General features: G+C 39.9%; 1 protein-coding gene, 2 long non-coding RNA genes and 1 other non-coding gene across 4 annotated transcripts; 3 read left to right on the top strand and 1 right to left on the bottom strand.

The window, feature by feature from the left end:
• Positions 1-3,747: 3,747 nt before the first annotated feature.
• On the bottom strand, positions 3,748-4,692 carry LOC139654942 (uncharacterized). Its single transcript, XM_071532218.1, has one exon. The coding sequence runs from the start codon at positions 4,690-4,692 to the stop codon at positions 3,748-3,750; it is 945 nt and encodes a 314-aa protein (XP_071388319.1).
• Positions 4,693-14,011: 9,319 nt separating this feature from the next.
• LOC139654943 (uncharacterized) lies at positions 14,012-20,989 on the top strand. Its single transcript, XR_011696046.1, has 3 exons — positions 14,012-14,051; positions 18,460-18,533; positions 20,883-20,989. It is a non-coding gene; the product is annotated as an uncharacterized lncRNA (long non-coding RNA).
• A 154-nt stretch (positions 20,990-21,143) lies between these two features.
• On the top strand, positions 21,144-21,973 carry LOC139654944 (uncharacterized). Its single transcript, XR_011696047.1, has 3 exons — positions 21,144-21,264; positions 21,390-21,501; positions 21,842-21,973. It is a non-coding gene; the product is annotated as an uncharacterized lncRNA (long non-coding RNA).
• Positions 21,974-22,028: 55 nt separating this feature from the next.
• Positions 22,029-22,101, top strand: trnav-uac (transfer RNA valine (anticodon UAC)). Its single transcript has one exon. It is a non-coding gene; the product is annotated as a tRNA-Val (tRNA).
• The last annotated feature ends 285 nt before the right edge of the window (positions 22,102-22,386 follow it).

Consider the following 22,386-nt stretch of genomic DNA (forward strand, 5'->3'; position numbering starts at 1 on the left):
TCTTCCCTTTCACTCATAACATCTCATTCTTTTTAATTTGGAGAATTTCTCTGAACACATATTCTGCTCTTTTCCAGCCTCGTCCTGCTTCACATGAACAGTTCCACACACTCAATCAATGATGCAGTTTTACTACACTGTCAACCTGGGGCTAGTGTTTTTCAGTGGGGGCTAGTGTTGGACTTCAGCCTCTCCGGCCAGAGTTTGAATCATATCAACACTTTAAATGTTTGATGGTAGCAGCACTGTTGTCAAAACAAATCTGAGGACGACAAAAAATGACTATTTTTATTATTTTAATAATTATAAATAAATGAATGAATGAATGAAAAAATAAATAAATAAATGAATATGAAAAAATGAAAGAATGTTGAAACAAATATACAAATAAATAAATTAATAAATAAGTAAATTCTGAAATAAAAAATATACATAAATGTCAGCAATAAATCTGGAAACATAGATAAATGTTTATTTATTAAGTATATATATATATACTTTTTTCTATTGTGTATTTCTATATTTATTTATTTCTGTATTTCATTTCATTTTTGCATTTATGTATTTATTTATTTATATATTCATTCATTTATTTGTGTATTTCTTTCAGCATTTATTTATTCATTCACGTATTTATTTATTTATTTATTTATAATTGTTCATCATTTTTCGTCCTCCATACATGAGATCATCGTTTCGTCCGTTGCGTTCAGGTCATGTCGGATTATAAATACAACCTGCGGATGGTGAAAAAACGTTCACGTCTGCCTCCTAGTGGTGAGTACAAGAGAACATGGCAGCAAATCCTCTGATGTCGACAGTCTAAGGCAGTGACTCTCAAACTGAGGGTCGGGACCTTCCAGGGGGTCACGAGGTAATTTGTGTGAAAAAACAAAACAAACACATTTCTACCGTACAAATTTCTTATCGTGTAATTTTTCCGATTTTTCTCTAATGTCTGCTTCTACTTTTCCGCCTCTCTGCCTCCTCTGATAATCAAAGTTTGAGTTTAAGGGCTCAGGAGCCAAAAAGGTTGAGAGCCACTGGTCGAAGGAAACAAAAAACTCAATTTTCTGTCATTTTCATGTAAATACAATCAACTCTACTTAGGAAGAGCGAGTAATGTCTGCTGCAGTTCGTTGAAGGTTGATTTTTAAACTCATAAATAAAACCGATGGGGGATGTGAGACACGTGAGCGCCTCCTCCATCCTGTTCCTCCTCTTCTCTCAGGTCCCTGAACGCAGCATCACAGCAGCTTAGCTTTCTGTCTTTTCTTTCAACATGTTGCTCCAAGCAGCAGCTGACAGGAGAGACGGAGGCTGTCCAAGAGTTTCACTGACTGCTGATCTGCTGCTGATACACAATTAATATTATACTGATATATTATGCTGATATAATACTATATTGTCACTGATTTTATGCAGCTTATTGAGTCTTTTAACCTTATTCAATTTGTTACTGAGCCTACTCATGTAAAGGGCCATGTACTATCATCTGGCTTGCCTCTAAATAATCTTGAGATAAAGGATGTGTGTGTATCTGACCACAAGGCAATTGTATTTGATGCTCCACTACTTCCTTCCACCTCAAAGCCATCCTCTCCCCTCAGCTCTCGCATTTTTAACGCAACCTCTGCAACCAGATTCTCTGAGGTTTTCCTGGCAACTCACAGTGATATATCTGTCATGACATCCCACAGTCACACTGATGAGCTAGTCACTCACTTTAATCAAACCTGTTTGGCAGTACTGGATTCCATTGCTCCTAAACAGGAAGTCAAAACCTCGAGCTCTTCCGTGGCTCAATGATACAACTCGGGCCTCTCTAAGAGAATGTAGAAAAGCTGAGCGAAAATGGAAGGCTAATAAATTACAGATCTTCCGTGATATCTTGAGAAATCGAATGCTCACATATCAGAAAATGGTTAAGGATGCAAGAGCTGCTTTTTTCTCAGACCTTATATCTAAAAACTGTCATAACTCTAAGGTTCTGTTCCAAGCCATAGATTCTGTCATTAGCCCCTCCCCCCAGCCACAGCCCTGAAGCCTCCCCAGAGAAGTGTGAGGAATTTTTAGTTTGTTTTACTCAGAAGGTTGAAAATATAAGATGTCAGATTTCACCTGCTGACAGGGACTCCTCTGTTATGTTGGAAAATTCAGCTGTTTTAAATTGTTTTCAACCAATATCCTTATTGTTTTTAAAGGATATTGTCTCTCAAATGAGGTCCTCTACTATTAAATTTCTCAAAGATGTCTTTGACACAGTAGGTCCTAGTATTCTGTCTATTGTCAACAGTCCTCTGGCCACAGGAACTTTTCCTTCTAGTTTTAAGCATTCAGTGGTTCAGCCTCTTCTTAAAAAACCCAGCCTTGATGTGTCTGATCTCACCAATTTTAGACCCATCTCTAAACTGCCTTTTTTATCAAAAGTTTTAGAAAAAAATGTTTTTACCCAATTATTATCTTATCTGAACCATAATAATATTTTTGAAAAATTCCAGTCAGGTTTTAGAGCATTACACAGCACAGAAACAGCCGTTGTCAAAGTAGCAAATGACCTCCTTCTCACAGCAGATGCAGGAGAACGCTCAGTCTTAATCCTTCTAGACCTGAGTGCAGCTTTTGACACTGTAGATCATGCTATCTTAATTGAGCGCCTTGAACAATGGGTAGGTATCTCAGACTTAGCACTGGGTTGGCTTAAATCCTATTTATCTAATAGGACCTTCTCTGTCAGAATAGGCAAGTCATCGTCGACCACAGCAGACATCACCTGTGGGGTTCCACAGGGCTCAATTCTTGGCCCCATCCTCTTCTCCCTCTACATGCTTCCACTTGGTCATATAATTTGTAAGCATAATGTTTCCTTTCACAGCTATGCTGACGACACACAGTTATATCTACCCTTAAGACATAATGATCCCAACTGCTTTAATACTCTCAGAAACTGTCTTACGGACATTAAGTGTTGGATGTCACAAAGTTTTCTTCAGTTAAATGAAAGCAAAACTGAAATAGTCTTATTTGGGCAGCCCAACGCAAGAAATCTTATTTTACATGATCTAGGTGACTTATCATCTAACATAAAGCCTGTGGCCAGAAACTTAGGAGTGATTTTTGACAGTGACCTGAGTTTCGAGGATCAGACAAAGAGAGTTGTGCAGTCTTGCTTCCTTCAACTAAGAAATATATCAAAAAATCAAGTCATTTTTATCTCATGCTGACTTAGAGAAGGTAATTCATGCTTTTATCTCATTTCGTCTAGACTATTGCAACTCTCTCTATACCTGCCTCAGTCAAAAGTCTATCTCACGTCTCCAGCTCGTTCAAAAAGCTGCAGCTAGAATTTTAACTGGCACTAAACGTAGAGACCATATTACCCCAGTCCTAGCACATCTGCACTGGCTACCAGTAAGATTTAGAATTGATTTTAAGATTTTACTGATTACATTTAAAGCACAGAAAGGTCTAGCCCCTAGCTATATTGCTGACCTCTTAACTCTTTATGAGCCAGAACGCTGCCTTCGATCCTCAGGCAAGGCCCTTTTGGTTGTTCCACAGTCTAGGCTCAAGACTAAAGGTGACTGCGCTTTCTCTATTAGGGCGCCTAGACTCTGGAATGACCTGCCTGAGGAAATTAGGCTAGCTAAATCAGTTTCATCTTTTAAATTCCTTCTAAAAACACACTTATATAAACAGGCTTTTATGTGATTCACTCCCTAGGCACTGCCGTTCGGGAGTTTGGGGTCACTGAGGGGTCTTTGTGTTTCCTGGGGGAGGCTGGTGCTTCTGTTCGCTGGGGTGGCATTGAACTGGTCGGGGAGTGCAACCTGGGCGTTGATGGTGTTGCGGACTGCTGCCTCTGTCTTCGGGTGGCTGTTCTGTTCTTCGGACTTTCTGTTCATCGGGAGTCCTCCGTCTGTGGCGGTGGCGCCTTTGCTGGCCTTGGGCGTTCTGGCTGTTGGGCTTTCGGGTTTCTCGGCTGGGGTTTCGGCGCACGCTTCCTGTGGCGCTTGCCGTGGGTGCGATTGGCTTGTGGGGCGTTTCTCGCGGGCCGTGCGTTCGGGCTGTTTCCCGCGGGGCTCGATGGGGTCTGGATCGGGCGGTTTTCGCTGGTCGGTCTGTCGGGGGTGGTGCTCGTCTCTCCTGACTCGGCGGTCGGTTGTTGTTTTGGGGGATGGGGGCTGTTACGATGCGTGGGGTTGCCAGGAGGCTGGGGATTTCATGCTGAGGTGTGCGCCTTTGTGTGGCGGTCTTCGGTTTCTTGGCGGTGTCGCGCTTGGGGTGGCTTTCGTCTCTCGGGGCGGCGATCAGCTGGCGGGTTTGTGGAGACGGGTGCTGTCTCTGGTGGTCGCCCGGTCTGGGTCCTGTCGGGCTTTTGTGGGGGCGGCTTGATCGTGGGGACTGTGGGGGATGCCCTGTGGGCCGTTTGCACCGGGGGCGGGTCCTGCAGGGGGCGTGGGGCGGGGCTTCGCCGGGTGTCCTGGGGGCCTGCCGGCCGGGGTGCCTGGGGTCTGTGGGGCTGTCGCTGCTGCGCATGGGGGACTCTTTGATGGGCGGCGGGGTTTGGGGAGTGGAGCAGTCGTTTGGAGTGGAGGTTTTGGTTTGTGGCATTGTTGGTGTCTCGGCTGTGTTTCGGATCGGTTTGGTGCTGCCCTGGTGGATTGGGGTATCGGTCTCTTTCGGGGGCATGGAGGGTTCTTGGTGGCTCCGGACTCCTGAACAGTAGTGTTGCCTACTTGTACCTGTATGTCCATTTTATTGCCTTTTTGTGTTTTGGCACACACTTTTATTTAGAGTTCTATCCGTTTTTAATTGTATCTCTGTTTGTTTGTTTATTTTAGTTGCACCTGTTTATCTCCTACCTTTTATTCCTATTTTTCATAATTTCCTTTCGGCACACACTTTTATGTAAAGTTCGATCTGTTTTTAATTGTATCTCTGTTTGTTTGTTTATTTTTAGTAGCACCTGTTCATCTCTTGTATTACCTTTTATTCCTATTTTTTATCATTTCTTTTCGGCACACACTTTTATGTAAACTTTGATCTGTTTTTAATTGTATCTCTGTTTGTCTACCTCATATACTACCTTTTATGCCTATTTTCTTTTATTGCTGCTTTTGGATTTTATTGTATGTAAAGCACTTTTTAAACATTGTTTTTAGAAAAGTGCTATACAAATAAAGTTATTATTATTATTATTATTATTATTATTATTATTATTATATTATACCGATGTAACATGGAGTTCAACCAAACGCAATAACAGGTCAGACAAACCAATGAACTAAAATAAACGAAAATAAAATCAGATAAAATTAAATAAAATAACATGAAATAAAATTAAATAAAGTTAAACTAAATTAACTTTACTTAAATCAATGAAATAAAGGAGACCAACAACAATAAAATTAAATTAAATTAAAGGAGACAAATACATTTAATTAAATTAAAACTAAATTAAATCAAAAAATAAAATAGAACATTAGAAAATTAAATTAAATGAGACCAATAAAGTAAAGTAAACTAAATTAAATTAACTTCAGTCAAATTAAATTAAATTAATTTAAAAATAAAATAGAGCCATGAGAGGAAAGGCAGAGAAAAAGAGAGAGAGAGATGGAGAGAAAGCTAAACCTTGTTTCATTTTCATTTTTAGTTGATTTTCCCTCACAGTGACTTTATAACAGCAGAATAAGCTTCAGCTCCTGGATCAGCAACATACTGAGCAATGAACAGTGAGGAGGTCAAAGGTCAGAGGGAATAAATTCTTCCTGATGATAGACAACGAATGGGAAGAAGGTTGAAAGTCCGGTCTCACCTTGCAGAGCAGGAAGAGGATTAGAGTCCCAGTAGAAACAGTAGAAGCAGTAGAAGCGGGTCAGAACATCCACACCTTCACGCTCCTCCTCTTCTTCTTCTTCTTCTTCTTCTCTGCTTTTAACAGAATCTCTTCCTTACAGTCACTCTGCTTTGGTCGACCTGCTGAGCTGAGTTTGAGGTTTGGAGGGATCTTGGGATTGGGGGGGGGGGGGGTACCTAGCATAGAATCAGACTATATAGAACAGCAGGATGTTGATAATAATAAAAAAATGTCAATATTAAAAGAGGAAGAAGAAGAATGTAATGTTACATGCTGTGAATTTTTGCATCTACACTTCATCTGTCCATCAGTCTGCTGCCACTCCAGCAGTATTGTTAGTTCTAGTGTTTCTCCACATTAAGACTACATTTCCCATCAGCCCCATTGCTTCCTTTCAGAGTATTTCTATGGGATTAGGAGACCCCCACACACACATACACACACACACCCATACACACACACACCTCCAGGATGTGCACCAGCTGCAGCCGCCTCCCTCCAGGATCTCCCATCTCTCTCTCTTTGTTTATCTCTCTCGCTGTCGCTCACTCATTATCCCTCTACCTGTCTCTCCCTCTCTCTCTCTCTCTCTCTCTCTCTCTGTCCAAGTCAAGCCCATGTCATTAATGTCAAGTCTCAAGTCTAAATGTAGAACAGCAAGTCAAGTCAGAACAAATCAAGAGTCCAGTATCAATTTAATATCTTAAAGAAAACTAAATATCTAGGACTTTTCAATGCAATATGGTTTTAATAGGATAAAAACTTGGTAAGAGCATCATGAGTTTGATTTCTAGAATCAGTTTCAACTTCAATAAATTCAATCATTCCATACAAATTCAGAAAACAGAATTTAAATTCAGTCGTCTGCTGGAACAAATCTCATCACTTTCAATCTGAGTCATTTACACAAACACAAGATCTCAAGTCAAGACTTTAGAAACCTTTTCAAGTCATCAGAGTACAAGTCAGAGCATGTGTGTATCTTTCTGTGTGTGTGTGTGTGTGTGTGTAGTTTTCAATGTTGTAGCTCGTAAAATTAATCATTAACTCGGCACTTTTTATAACAGAACTTACCGAGTGTTCAACACCTACACAGTATAAACAGCAATAGAGAGGAAGAATAAAGATGCTACATGTAGATTCTCTAACCCGATTGATTGATTGATTGATTGATTGATTGAATGATTGATTGATTGAAACAGTAAAATCATACTTAAACACCTGTTTCCATTGCACTCTTCGATGGTGTACAAAAATCAGAAGAAAATACACAAAAAACATACAATATGACGGCAAAAAACGAAAAAAATAAATAAAAATTTGACATTAGTGCAACAAATTTAATCCATAACCTCTAACAAAGTGAAATTTCTACTAACCTCTAATGAGATCACATTGCATTTTTTACACAAACCACACTGCATATAGTAAACAGAAATGAAAAAGATACTCGCAGACCACGGGGAGTTCATGCTGCGTTCAGGTCATGTGGGAAAAACAGGAGATATGAGCTTCCAGCTATAGGGAACACTGTTTTTTTTCTCATTTCTCCGATTTGTCTGCTTTCTCTGACTGAATTCAGACGGGATCGCGAAGGGAAACCCTGTAGTCAAGTGCACGTGATTTGAGCCGTCACGCTCTGGCGCCGGTTTCTCCCAGGTGCAGTGAACGCAGCCGTCGGCCCTTCCTCCGTTTTCACCGCAGAGCCAGAATGAATAGAACAGACTCAACCTGTTGAACCAGCTGGCAGGGAAGGCCAAACCGAGGAAGAATGAGGTAGCGATGTGCATTATGGTTTGTTTTGGGGTTTTTTTTTGTTACATGTTACTTTTTTTCACCCAAGGAACATATGAGAACAAAGCTGCCAGGCATGATCTTATCATCTTACATATAACATGCTCAAGTGTCTATTTACAAGTCCATCCTGAAGAGGCCCACGGAGCCTGTGTTGAATCCCACTGGCTCAATTACTGACGGATAGATTTCTGTCCGTTGTTCTGGAAGGTGCCTTTCCCTTAAAGAGCGTATCACTGAACATAGGAGCTCCATTATAGGAATGATGTAACCAGTCCTGTTGCAAGACATTTCAATGCAAAGCAACATCACATTTCATCTCCGTTTCTTACAGGCATAGAGGTGATTAAGTCCAGCCAAAGAGGTGGTAGTGTCAATTTTCTCAGGAAAAAAGAGAGAAGCATTGTGGATTTTCTATTTCAAAAGTTTATTTCCAGGGGGCATGAATGAGGACTTCTCAATTAATGAGTTTTTATATAATTTTTCTGATCGCATTGATTGAGTGCTGGTAACCAACAGCGAACGTCCCTAGTGTGAGTGTGTGTGAATGGGCCTGGGGCGTGGGGGGGGGGGGGGGGGGGGTGCTCTCTTCTCTTGTCTTGTGTTGTATTATTACTTATTGTTTACCTTTTGCATTTGGTTCCTTGTGGATTGTATGTATGTAGATTGTAATATCATAGCATTTGTTATAAATTGATTATTTTATTTTATTTTTTCTTCTAATTATTTATTATTATTTTTCAAGTATGTACCTCTGTTATTGTTGTTAAACTCAAATAAGTCGTGCTTTTGGTTGTAAATTGTGTGTTTTCATTTCAATAAACATTTGGTCGCAAAAACAAAAAAATTAATGAGTTTTTATAGTGGTTCGTAAATATCTCTCATTTATGTGGTTTTGTAATGGCTTTTTTTTAATGATTTTTCTGATGATGATGTATTATTTTTAAGATGTATTATTATTTATGTTATTCTTTTATGATGTATTTTTTATGATGTATCTTGTTGCTCTTCCTACTCTTCCATATGTAGCACTTTATAAAAAGTTTTTTTAGATTAAAGTGTACGGAAGCCGAGAACGGCCGTGCTTGCGATTCTTTTTTTTAATGCCGTTATCTCGAGATCACAAGTTAATTATCTCGTGATCTCGAGAAAACGAGATAATCAACCCGTTATCACGAGAAAAGAAAATGTTGTTTCCTCTTATTACTTATAATGTTTATCAGAGATCAGGAGTGCCATGCCAGCATGCAGAGATGGCGTCTTGACAACTGTAGCAACTGATTTAAGCTGAAAATGTGAGATCAAGGAGTATCCATTATTGATCAATGCATCAGAAAACAAAATGATTAACTTGTGATCTCGAGAAAACGAGCTTTGTTATCTCGAGAAAACGAAATGATGGACTCGTGATCTCAAGAAAACGAGCTTTGTTATCTCGAGAAAACGAAATGATTAACTCGTGATCTCGAGAAAACGAAATGATGAACTGGTGATCTCGAGAAAACGAAATGATGAACTCGTGATCTCGAGAAAACGAGCTTTGTCATCTCGAGAAAACGAAATGAGTAACTTGTGATCTCGAGAAAACGAAATGATGAACTCGTGATCTCGAGAAAACGAGCTTTGTTATCTCGAGAAAACAAAATGATTAACTCGTGATCTCGAGAAAACGAAATGAGTAACTCGTGATCTCGAGAAAATGAAATGAGTAACTCGTGATCTCGAGAAAACGAGCTTTGTTATCTCGAGAAAACGAGATAATCAACCCGTTATCACGAGAAAAGAAAATGTTGTTTCCTCTTATTACTTATAATGTTTATCAGAGATCAGGAGTGCCATGCCAGCATGCAGAGATGGCGTCTTGACAACTGTAGCAACTGATTTAAGCTGAAAATGTGAGATCAAGGAGTATCCATTATTGATCAATGCATCAGAAAACAAAATGATTAACTTGTGATCTCGAGAAAACGAGCTTTGTTATCTCGAGAAAACGAAATGATGGACTCGTGATCTCAAGAAAACGAGCTTTGTTATCTCGAGAAAACGAAATGATGAACTGGTGATCTCGAGAAAACGAAATGATGAACTGGTGATCTCGAGAAAACGAAATGATGAACTCGTGATCTCGAGAAAACAAGCTTTGTCATCTCGAGAAAACGAAATGAGTAACTCGTGATCTCGAGAAAACGAAATGATGAACTCGTGATCTCGAGAAAACGAGCTTTGTTATCTCGAGAAAACGAAATGATTAACTCGTGATCTCGAGAAAACGAAATGATGAACTCGTGATCTCGAGAAAACGAGCTTTGTTATCTCGAGAAAACAAAATGATTAACTCGTGATCTCGAGAAAACGAAATGAGTAACTCGTGATCTCGAGAAAACGAGCTTTGTTATCTTGAGAAAATGAAATGATTAACTCGTGATCTTGAGAAAATGAAATGAGTAACTCGTGATCTCGAGAAAACGAAATGATTAACTTGTGATCTCGAGAAAACGAAATGATTAACTCGTGATCTCGAGAAAACGAGCTTTGTCATCTCGAGAAAAAACAAAATGATTAACTCGTGATCTCGAGAAAACGAGCTTTGTTATCTCGAGAAAACGAAATGATTAACTCGTGATCTCGAGATAACGGCATTAAAAACATAATTGCAAGCACGGCCGTTCTCGGCTTCCGTAAAAGTGTCTTAAGCAGGCCACATCAAATAGGCACATTTTGGGTTGAGGCCTCTTCTGTACAAACTCAAGCACCACCCACTTCTCCAGTTTATGACCCAATCTGGTGTCACCCATGATGTCCCTTATTGGACACTCCCCTTGCCTCTCTGCCAGTCTGGGACTACGATTGGCCTGAAACCACATGACCATCTTTGTAGGTCCCCCATTGGCTGATATGTGTGTGGATGTATATGATCGGTTGTCTTTTTTTTTTTTTTTACCTTTTTGAATTTTTTCTGCTATGTTGTTTGTAATGTGTTTCATGATGACCCTGATGAAGGCCTCTATGTGTTAGACTGGCAGATTCAGTTTCCCCTTTTTAAATCACTTCTTAAAACCCACACATATTTAAACAGGCATTTTATTAATGTTCATTTAACTGGGTTTTATCATTTTACTCTCATGTTCCTATAGACTGTCGCACTACTCGTCTGCACTTTATGTCCTGTGCGTTTTTTTTTGGGGGGGGGGGTTTTGCCTTTTTTTCATTTATCTTTTTTAATTCTGTTTGTTTGGTTGTCTCTTGCCTCGTTTAATTTATTTGTTTGTTTGTTTGTTTGTTTTTTAACCTGCCTCTTGCTTCATTTCCTGTTGTAAAGCACCCCGTAACTCTTGTTCTGAAAAGTGCTATATAAATTAAGTGTTACTTAGTTTCTACAAAACAAACGTAGGAACGCCTCTCAGCTCTTATTGCATTCATCAGTACACAGGATATGATCTTAATATCCCTTGTGCCATAATCCAAGGTGAGCATTCATATAGATCCAACTCAGAGTTTTTACAGAATGATATACTACCATAACAGTGAGTACCATAGAAAACATCAGACTACACCATCATAACTCTACAGCACCATAAGACAGGCAGCAACATTCACCAGCTACCTACTCTAGCTTCAGGGTGAGTGTAGGCAGTGGTGGAAAGTAACTAAGTACATTTACTCAAGTACTGTATTTAAGTACAATTTTGAGGTACTTGTACTTTACTTGAGTATTTCCATTTTATGCTACTTTGTACTTATACTCCACTACATTTTAGAGGGAAATATTGTACTTTTTACTCCATTACATTTATTTCACAGCTATAGTTACTAGTTACTTTTCAGATCAATATTTTATGTTTAAAACATTTGATCATCTTTATAAAATAACTATAAAATAGCATTGTTATAGATTAGACTACCCAAAAGTATAGCTAAATTGTTAAGATTAGCTTCACGTTGACAACTTTAAAATGCTGCTTACATGTACATGTATGTCAATAAATCAGAATTAATATTCCAATAATTTATGAAAAATATAACTCTCTAAATGGGGACAGTTTGCATAATGAGTACGTTTACTTTGATACTCTAAGTACATTTTGCTGCCAATACTTATGTACTTTTACTTAAGTAAGATTTTGAATGCAGGACTTTTACTTGTAATGGAGTATCTTTACATTGTTGTATTGATACTTTTACTGAAGTAAAAGATCTCAGTACTTCTTCCACCACTGAGTGTACACCTACTGTACATCACACACTACCATCCATATCCCTTTCTGTCCAGAACATCACACGCTACAGCTAAACCCCACTGAGTCACGCATGATATGATGTTTATTGAAATTTAATTGAGATGAACGATCCCTCTGGTGTGGTCGGGTGCGGCATGTGTCAGGCATTTGCCAAACCTCGGCTAGGAATGGAGTCATGAGCCCTTTTCACATCGTCAGGTAGTTAGTCAAGCAGTCAGTTAGTCAGACAGACAGACAGACAGTCACTTTCACTCTTCTGGACCGGCCCCAGAGACCCGGCAAAAAAACAGTTCTACTTTTACTTTTCTACTTTAAATTTAAGAGCGTGTGCTTTAATACTTTGACTTGAGTCAAGGATTTGAAACTGTGAAAAAACTTCTACCACAGGATATTTCTAGATGAGGATTTGCACTTTTAATCAGTCTGATCCACACCCATGACAACAGTCAAACTAGTTTGATCATAGTGGGGAGGTGACACTGCAGTTCACACACACCAACCCACACACACACACACACACACACACACACACAAACTACAAAGGTACGTTGTACCATCTGTAGATAAAACATGAATTATGGAAACTTTTTTCCATATTGATTTGATATTGATCTGTTTATCATCACTTCTTCATTCATTCCTGTAGTTGATGTTGATGTTGATGTTGTGCCATCTAAAAGCTTCCGGAAAGGATTTACTGTCATGATGCTGAGCTGGAAATCTGAGACGGGATGCTAAATGAGCATCTTCTTCTTCACCTAGATCCTCTTTCTGCTGCTCATGCTGTGGTCCACAGAGCCTCGGTCACTCTATAGGCGTCGGCTCACTGCCTTCATGTAAATGTGCAGAAATGGTCTTCAGCTGGTTCCACCAGTCCCACGCTAACAAATGTCAAAGAGAACGAGACTTTCTGTGCTGAGATATGCTGTGAAACTCCCAGCTGGCGGGGAGTCCGGGTCAGAAAGTGAGTTCTGGAAGAGTCCGGGTCAGAAAGTGAGTTCTGAAGGAGTCCGGGTCTGAAAGTGAGTTCTGGAAGAGTCCGGGTCAAGAAAGTGAGTTCTGAAAGATTCCGGGTCAAGAAAGTGAGTTCTGGAAGAGTCCGGGTCAGAAAGTGAGTTCTGAAAGAGTCGGGGTCAGAAAGTGAGTTCTGAAAGAGTCCGGGTCAAGAAAGTGAGTTCTGGAAAAGTCTGGGTCAGAAAGTGAGTTCTGGAAGAGTCCGGGTCAAGAAAGTGAGTTCTGAAAGAGTCCGGGTCAGAAAGTGAGTTCTGAAAGAGTCCGGGTCAGAAAGTGAGTTCTGAAAGAGTCTGGGTCAAGAAAGTGAGTTCTGGAAGAGTCCGGGTCAGAAACGGAGTTCTGAAAGAGTCCAGGTCAAGAAAGTGAGTTCTGGAAGAGTCCAGGTCAGAAAGTGAGATCTGAAAACTGGAAGTCGTCAGTTTGCGTCTCCGCCGTTCACTGCCTATATGGAGAATGAATATGAACGGGCTTTTCGATCAAATGCCAAAAAACAGCAGCCGAGTTGAACGAATCCACATGAATTTTACTTCTACTTTTGTTCCAGAGGTTTTTCAAATCCATCCCAGCAGCATCGGCTTGGTGAATTTTGTTCTCTCTCGGTTAGTTTTGAAATCGAGTTTCGCTAACGAAATGCTAATCAACCTTTACCTTTTGTCTCATCCCTGACTGTGTTGTACATTCAAATTATTAAGATTTTCATATTATTATAGGTTTACTGTTAGAGTTATAGCTGCCTTATTCGTTTTGTTCCAGTTGTTGCTAGCTACAGGCTAACGGCTGCTAATAGTCCTTTTCCCAAGCTATTAGCATTTTGCTAACAACAATCAACAATGTAAAAAGTGACTGACAGATAACTTTGAATAAAGTTGACAGCTGGTGTGTTTTATTTCATACCTATAGAATGACTTTGTTTGCAAATCCCATTCAAATTTTCGATGTGACTAAACCAAGCCAAGGGCCATTCTCTCTATTCTAACTCTATGCTGTCTCTCTCTTTCTCTCACTTTCTCTCTCATCCCTCCCTCCCTCCCTCCCTCCCTCCTGTCCAACCTGTTTGGTCCTGACACTGCGGCTCTCTCACTCACACACTCACTCACACACACACACACACACACCCACAAACACACGCTCCGCAAACTAAGGTACGTGCTTTTCTTTCTCATATCATATTTTACATACAAATATGCAACCGAGGCTGAGTTTACACTTTGGTATTTTCGAGAAGATAAAAACGTGAATTAATATTATTGTGGAAAATGTCTATGTTTTTGCTGATAGTGCTGGTGTTTGCTGACCACACAGCTGTAGCAGTAACAGTGATAGTGATAATTTCTTCTAAACCAAACTCTCTCTCTCTTGTTCCCCATCCACACATTTTCAATATGTTCCTTTTTTCAAAACCTCGCTTCCTCTCTTTCTGTTTCTGTCTGTGCTGCCACACTCAGTGACTCTGTTTATCTGATCAGCATCTTCAATTCCTCATTGATGATTTGGACCCGAAAAACAAGAAATCCACATCACAATTCTTCTTCTTTTTCTTCTACTTCTTCTTCTTCTACTCCCAGATCCTCTTTCTGCTGCTTGTCATTCACTACAAGGCAAACTGCCATATTATGCAAACTGTAAATATGAATCCATATGGGTGAGAACGAAGCGCTTCTCCTTCACACCAGCAGTCATCTCATTTTTATGAGATTTTTTTACGAGAATAGTGTGATATTGTGGCTCCGCATAGTCCAAGGGTCAGAGAGAACAAACAGAGCAGAGAGAGAGGGCTAGGAGCTTCCTTCAAACTCTACTTTACTTTAGTTTACTTTACTTTACTTTAGTTTGGTTTGGTTTGGTTTGGTTTGGTTTAGTTTAGTTTAGTTTGGCTCGTTTAACTAAGTTTAGTTTAGTTTAGTTTGGCTTGTTTAAATAAGTTTAGTTTAGTTTAGTTTAGTTTAGTTTGGCTTGTTTAAATAAGTTTAGTTTAGTTTAGTTTAGTTTGGCTTGTTTAAATAAGTTTAGTTTAGTTTAGTTTAGTTTAGTTTGGCTTGTTTAAATAAGTTTAGTTTAGTTTAGTTTAGTTTGGCTTGTTTAACTAAGTTTAGTTTAGTTTGGCTTGTTTAAATAAGTTTAGTTTAGTTTTGTTTAGTTTGGCTTGTTTAAATAAGTTTAGTTTAGTTTTGTTTAGTTTGGCTTGTTTAACTAAGTTTAGTTTAGTTTAGTTTAGTTTTGTGTTGTTTTGTTTTGCATGCATTGATTTAGTTTTTTGTTTATTTTAGTTTGTTTAGTTAAATTTTGTTTGTTTTAATTTAGTTTGGGTTGATTTAATTTAGTTTGGGTTGATGGTTTAGTTTAGTGCAGTATAGTTAGGTTTAGTTTATAGTTTTAATTGGAGTTTTGGTTTGTTTTGTTCATAATTACTTTAGTTGATAGTGTAATTTTAAAAGGATGCTCTGCTCGTTTTGCTTGGCTGACATACAAACATCAGCAGGAAAGTTTAAAGGAATAGTTCACCCAAAAACTGAAAATTCTGTCCTCATCTCCTCCCCCTCATACCAGGTGAAACACAGGTGAAGTTTGTCCATATAACACACAGGGAGGCTGCAGCACAACTCCATAGCAGCCTTCTCCAAAACAACTGAAGTCAGTGGGGACCAGTTCTTCACAGTTCCAAAAAGACCTACAGTATATTTACACCATCATTTAGTGCAAATCTTAACTACAGCTGATTGATTTGCAACAAATAATGGTGTATAGGTCTTTCTATTCACAGTGTGATTGTTTGGCTGTTTGTGTTTTGGAACTCTAAAGAACAGGTCCCCATTGACTTCAGTTGTTTTGGAGAAGGCTGCTACCAAGTTGTGCTGCAGCCTCCCTGTGTGTTATATGGACTAGCAAATTTCACCTGTGTTTCATTTGGCATGAGGGGGAGTAGATGATGACAGAATTTTCATTTTTGGGTGAACTATTCTTTTAACCACAACTGAAGGCAGAAACACACAGGAGGCTTCAGACTGTTTCCACTGGACAGACGAGTCGAACCTCGATGCCTCGCTCTGGACTGGCTTTGACTTTGGGAGCGGAAACAGAGAACCAGTGGAACAGGGAAAGTCTAAGAAAATGCTTTTTTTCCCGCCACAAGACAATATTTGTGAATTTTCTAGATAGGCATGCATTATAATGCACATTTTTCATATATTTTTCTAATTTGCAGTCTAGAGCTGCAATGATTAATCGATTAGTTGTCAACTACTAAATTAATCGCCAACTATTTTGATAATCGATTAATCAGTTTGAGTACATTTTTAAGAAAAATACGTCAAAATTCTCTGATTCCAGCTTCTTAAATGTGAATATTTTCTGAAACTGAATATCTTTGGGTTGTGGACAAAACAAGACATTTGAGGACGTCATCTTGGGCTTTGGGAAACACTGATCCACATTTTTCACCATTTTCTGACATTTTAGAGACCAAACAACTAATCGATTAATCGAGAATGAAAATAATCGTTAGTTGCAGCCCTATTGTAGTCATATATTAATAAGTCTCAGTACCACCTCCGGCCCCCTGCAGACGCACTTCACTGCAAACTCAACCACTTTAAAAATGTTTGTTCCTAATTTGTTCCTACACCTCACTGAAGTCTCCGAGTAGTGCAGGCTCAGTAACAGGCTGCAGGAGCTGTGTGTTCAGTTCAGTTCAGTATGAGGTGAAGAGGTCGTGCAACAGGTTGCTTTCCATTCCTTCACTGGTATGTAGGAATATGTATGTTAAACTGTGCGTCTGTTTTTGCATGACGATGTACTGTGTGTATGTGTATGAAGTGACGGGTGCTGTGTGTGGAACTGATGTTTTGATGAAGTGACTCAGCAACACAAGAGTCCAAGACAAATTTCCCCTCGGGACAGAAACAGTAAACCTCATCTCATCTTTTTTTTTTTTTTTTTTTTTTTTTTTTTTTTATTGACGTTTTTGCGTAAATCTTACAATATAGTACAGTCCTTACACGGTATAAACCATCACCATCATACAGATTTACATTATTTTTCTCAAAGAAAACGACATAAAAAAAATAAATAAATAAATAAAAACATTCATGCCACAAGTAAAAATGAAAATAAACAAATAAACAACAAAAAAAATACCACGTGATCAGATCCTATACCTCACAGTAACCACTTACATTATAAAAAGGATAAAGCCTTATCTAGATCTCGGTCCTTTCAGTTATCATCAAAAAGTGACCCCACACCTTGGTAAAGATATCCTCTCTCCCAGCAACTCTATAAGTCAGCCTTTCATATGATGCCGTGCAAAACATTAGTTCCATCCATTCATCAAAGGTAATAACAGTGGATGACTTCCAATGTCTTAATGCGATTCTACACCACAGTCTTTGGTATTTAGATAACCTATTATCTAACCCTAACCCTGGTAACAGTCCAAGTAAGCACACCGCTGGAGAGTTGGGTCATTTCTCATTCAACACTTTACTCAAAAATAATACAATTTTGTTCCACATATATCTTATTTTTCTCACATTCCTACAACATATGTACAACCTCATCTTATCTTAAATTATGGGGCGTTTTTTGGGGGATTTTAAGAAACATCAGTCAGTAGTCAGTAGTTCCTCTGTACGGAGCCGAAGTTACTTTACAACACCCTGGAAGCCAGCAGTGATGCTGTGTACTTGCAAACACACTCGTGTCCTCGCCCAGCAGGCGGACACAGGAAAATGACATCCTGGAACATTTACATATCGTATGTGACGCTACCTTGGAAAACCTGTTTGTGGTCACCCGTCGGTGCCAATGCTCCCGGTCGCGTTCTGTGACTTTTGTTGGCAGGCCGACAAACAACAACAACAACGACGACAGCCCTCGGAGGACAGATTCACCTCCAGAGCGGAGAGGGGGGGGGGGGGAGTCAGAGGAGACACGGGGGGTTTAGAAAAGTCTGGAAGCTGCACCGACAGTTGGGAAGCCCGCCGAGCATAGTCCAAAAAGATCATACTAGATCATATCTGTTATTTCATGCTAATCGAGTCTTTTCTCATTGCTTCCGCATTGCCACACCTCGCATGAATTATCCATTAAAAATAACATATAGTAAGGTTAGTGTCATGGGTTTATATGGGATTTATTCACGGGTTGGTTCACAGAGACACAAGTATTTAAGGGTTTTTTTCATGCCTTTTGTGCAGGTTTACAGGTTATGAGGTGGGAATGAATGTAAAGTTTCTGTCTCCCTGAATTCTACATTCAATTAGAAAGTAAGGAGTCAAGATTAAGATGAACTCCCTTAATCAATTTTAAGGAGATGTTGCATGAATTAAGGGGTGTGAATTCATGAAAATGTAATATTAACGGTTCATAGTACTAAATAAGTTAGTTGGTTGCAATCTGTTTTGTTTTTGTTTACAATTCTTTCAACAGGTTTGCCACGCATTTTAATACGCGGTCGATTTACTTACCTCTCTCTCTTTTTGTTCTCACTTTTTTCTGTGTTTGTGTGAATGTGTGTGTGTGTGTGTGTGTGTGTGTGTGTGTGTGGTCCAGGTAGATGATGGTGTGTGTGTTGGGCCCTGTCCTCCTCTCTGTCCTGCTGACTCGGACAAACTCCCTCACTTCAGGTAAGAGTATAGAGTCAGATGGAAACGGTTTCTGCTGCCTCCGTCTCTTCTGATGAGCTTGTTTGATGAGTCTGATGAGTCCGATGAGTCTGATGAGTTAGTTATCTGCGGTGTTTGTCCGACCGTAAAGTCAGCAGCAGCCACCGGTCTTCTTCTTCTTCTTTAGTTTTGAGGCGGTTGACATTCCAGACCGTCCTGTTGGCAGAGGTGTGATGTAACAAAGTAAAAATACTTCATTACTGTACTTAAGTAAGATTTTCAAGTATCTGTACTTTACTCAAGTTTTTCTTTCACTGAAGACTTTTTACTTTTACTCACATCTACATTTCAAAAGAAAAATCCAGACTTTAATCTGTAGCAGCTGATCAAGAGCCAGATGTGACTGGCTGCTTGTTCAGCAAAGCGACACCAAAAATTAGGGAAAGGGAGAGAGAGAGAGAGAGAAGCAACAAGAGAGAGAGGGTTCAGGTTCATGATTTGAGCTGCAGACTCTTTCTCATCTGGGATTCAGAGGAACGCTCAACAGAAAACCAGTTTAAAACATTAGAAATTAATTTTTTAGAGAACAACTTTTACTATACTTTAAGTAAATTTAAGTCTGCGTACTTTTATACTTTGACTTGAGTAAAGGATTTGAAACGGTACTTCAACTTCTACCAGAGTATATTTTTAAATGAGTATTTGCACTTTTACTTGAGTAGGGAATTTGTGTACTTCTACCACCTCTGCCTGTTGGTCAGCCTCCTGTGAAGTGATGACAACAGAGACACCAAACTCATCCATGAGGCCCTGGGAGGTCGTTGGCTCAATGCTAACACTTTAGCTTCATTTTGAGTGATAGGGAGCAGCTAGCCACACTTGCTTGAGAACTGTATGAGTCAAAACAGGGACTGCCCATTGTTCGACAGCCCATTATTCCGAAACCCCAATAGTCCGAAAAATGTCCACCCATTGGACCGAAAGCTCATTTGTCCGACAGCCCGTTATCCCGGAGGTGGTTGGGTTGAGGCATGGGGTCACTGAGGTTAGGGTTAGAGCAAGCTTACGGTCAAGGCTGTCAGAAGCCACAGTTGTGGATGGAGCCAGGAATGGAGTTTTCAGACTATTTCTAGGACTATTACTAGGTTTCAGAATAATGGGCCGTCAGAACAATGGCATGGCACCGACAAAACTGAACTGAAAGCTAACATTAGCGTCGAGGCTAATGTAGCTTTATCAAAGACTATACTTTTCTCACACTTCTAGTCAACATTAGCATGTTAGCAAACCTAGCTGGTAAGAAACAAACAGGTTCCTTTAACTTATTATAATTCCTTAACTGCTATAAACTAACGTAGCTTAGCCTACTTTTAGTGGAGAAGAAAAGTTAGCATTCGCTAACTTCAGACAGCTAACAGACATCTGCTGTGACAGACTAACTCAACTATAAACACTTCCACTAACTGCACAGATGTCAAATCTTTGTCTCAAAAAGAGAGCAGCAGATGGTAAGAGAGCTCCACCTTGCTTTAAAACCTCTCAGCTCAGTGACTTGCTGTAAGTCGCTTTATACAGAAGCTAGTCCAACGGGTCACAGCAAGATGGCCGCCGCTCCGACCGTCCAGGAGCGTTGATTTGAATGGGAATGACCGTTCTTTCCAGTCAAGGTCTGTGCTACTATTACTCAACATACTAAGTGTTAGCATGGAGCTACTATCACTCAACATAGTGGATGCAAAAGTGTTAGCATTGAGTAGGGCTGAACAATTAATCGAACTTTTATCAAAATCGCAATATGGCCTACTGCAATTTTCAAATCACAGGAGGCACAATATTTGTTAAAGGTGAAATGTGTCAAAATACCAATTTATATGAAATATTGTGGTGCTGCAGAGATGTCCTGGCCTACACATCATATTCTACAGACTTTTAAGAAAACATCTGTGTTTGGTACAGATCCCCGCAAAAATCACACCATAATCATTTTAATATGTTTTTCAATGAAAATGAGAATAATGATGTAAAAATTATCATTCCCTCTAATATTGCAAATCATATCGCAATTGCAATATCAGTCAAAATAATCGCAATTAGATATTTTTTCAAAATCGTTCAGCCCTAGCATTGAGCTACTATAACTCAACATAGTGTATGCTACAGTGTTAGCATGGAGCAGTGATCTACCAGGGACTCATGGATGATTTTGGTGTCTATGTTCTCGTCACTTCACGGCTAAGTTGAGGACAGTCTCCCACTGACTTGGTGTATTCCATTAAGCTCTTACAGTATTATCAGGTAGTTAAAAGACGTTTGGTCGGGTTCATCCAGTGGAGTAGAGCGAGGTGGAGTGTAACTGAACTGTCTCTCCAGTGCTGGATGTGTCAGCAGGGGCCGAGCCGGCCGCTCCATGCCCAGACAGGTGGCTCCTGTTTGGGCAGAGATGCTTCGCCTTCTACCCCGTCTGGAGCTCCTGGAGCACGGCTGAGGTAGACACAGACACACACACACACACACACACACACACACACACACACACACACACTTTATACCATGTTGAAGCTCTGTAATATTTGAATTTTGTGTAATATGATTGAAAATGTGTGTGTGTGTGTGTGTGTGTGTGTGTCAGTCTATGTGCTCTCAGGCAGGCAGTAACCTGGCATCGCTTCACACACCAGAAGAAATGCAGTTTGTCCGTCAGATGACCGACACACACACTCCGGTCTGGCTGGGAGGATACCAGGCACCGCAGGTACTGGTGTGTGTGTGTGTGTGTGTGTGTGTGTGTGTGTAAGAGATATTTGTGTTTTTGTTAGTGAGAGAACCAGAACTTCCTTTCTCCTCTTTCCCCCTCTCTCTCTCTCTCTGTCTCTGCAGGATAACTATTGGTTTTGGAGTGACGGCTCACCCTTCAGGTACAACAGCTGGGCCAATCAGAGGTCTGGAAACACCAGAGAGGGCGGGGCTTGCATGGAGATGACACCAAAAAGTAAAATGAGTGGATGAATGGATGGATGATTATACTGGGATGGATATGTGACACTTAAAGGAACCATTGTTATCCTCAGGTGTGTGTGTGTGTGTGTGTGTGTGTGTGTGAAGGTTATTATAATAAACAACAAACAACAAAAACGAGGTGTTCAAAACAAACTGAAATTAAGTTGAAAACTAGACTATGAAAAAAAAAGATAAACTGAACTAAAACTATCTTGTCTACTAAAATACATGTAAAATGTTTTTTTTTTTAGTTTTCATCTTTTTGCTTATGTGCAGGTAAATAAAGATAATTAACACATTTTTGCTGTGTGTGTGTGTGTGTGTGTGTTCAGGCGGAGAGCTGAACAACGCCCCCTGTGGAGAGTTGAGGTTCTACGTCTGCTCCTCCAGAGCCAGGTACAACTCTCGTGAACGTAAAGTAGAGCGTGAACGTAAAGAACGTGGCGGCGCTTAACGTAGCGCACCAAAACAAATCATAGAAGAAGAGAGGAACAGGAGGAACAGGTGAAGCACCCAGCAGGTTCCATGGTGTAGTGGTTATCACGTCTGCTTTACACGCAGAAGGTCCTGGGTTCGAGCCCCAGTGGAACCATCGGTTTGGCAACATGTTGCTGGAGAACGTTGCCTGCTTCTCACTTCTTTATTTGACCCAAAGAGTCTGCAGATTTCCTCTGATGTATACGGGAGAGGAGTAGAGCCACATGGGGAGAGTTTATACAAGTTCTCAGTTTAAAGTCAGAATTCTGGGAAAGAAGTCAGAATTCTTAGAATAAGGTCGGAATTCTGAGTTTAAAGTCAGAATTCTGGGGAAAAAGTCAGAATTTTTAGAATAAGGTCGCAATTCTCAGTTCAAAGTCAGAATTCTGGGAAAAAAGTC

The sequence above is a fragment of the Centroberyx affinis genome, unplaced genomic scaffold (genome assembly GCF_046629955.1).
Source record: "Centroberyx affinis isolate AG114_WGS23_722 - 3 ecotype Tasmania unplaced genomic scaffold, CSIRO-AGI_Caff_v1 ptg002175l_1, whole genome shotgun sequence".
NCBI lineage: Eukaryota > Metazoa > Chordata > Actinopteri > Beryciformes > Berycidae > Centroberyx > Centroberyx affinis.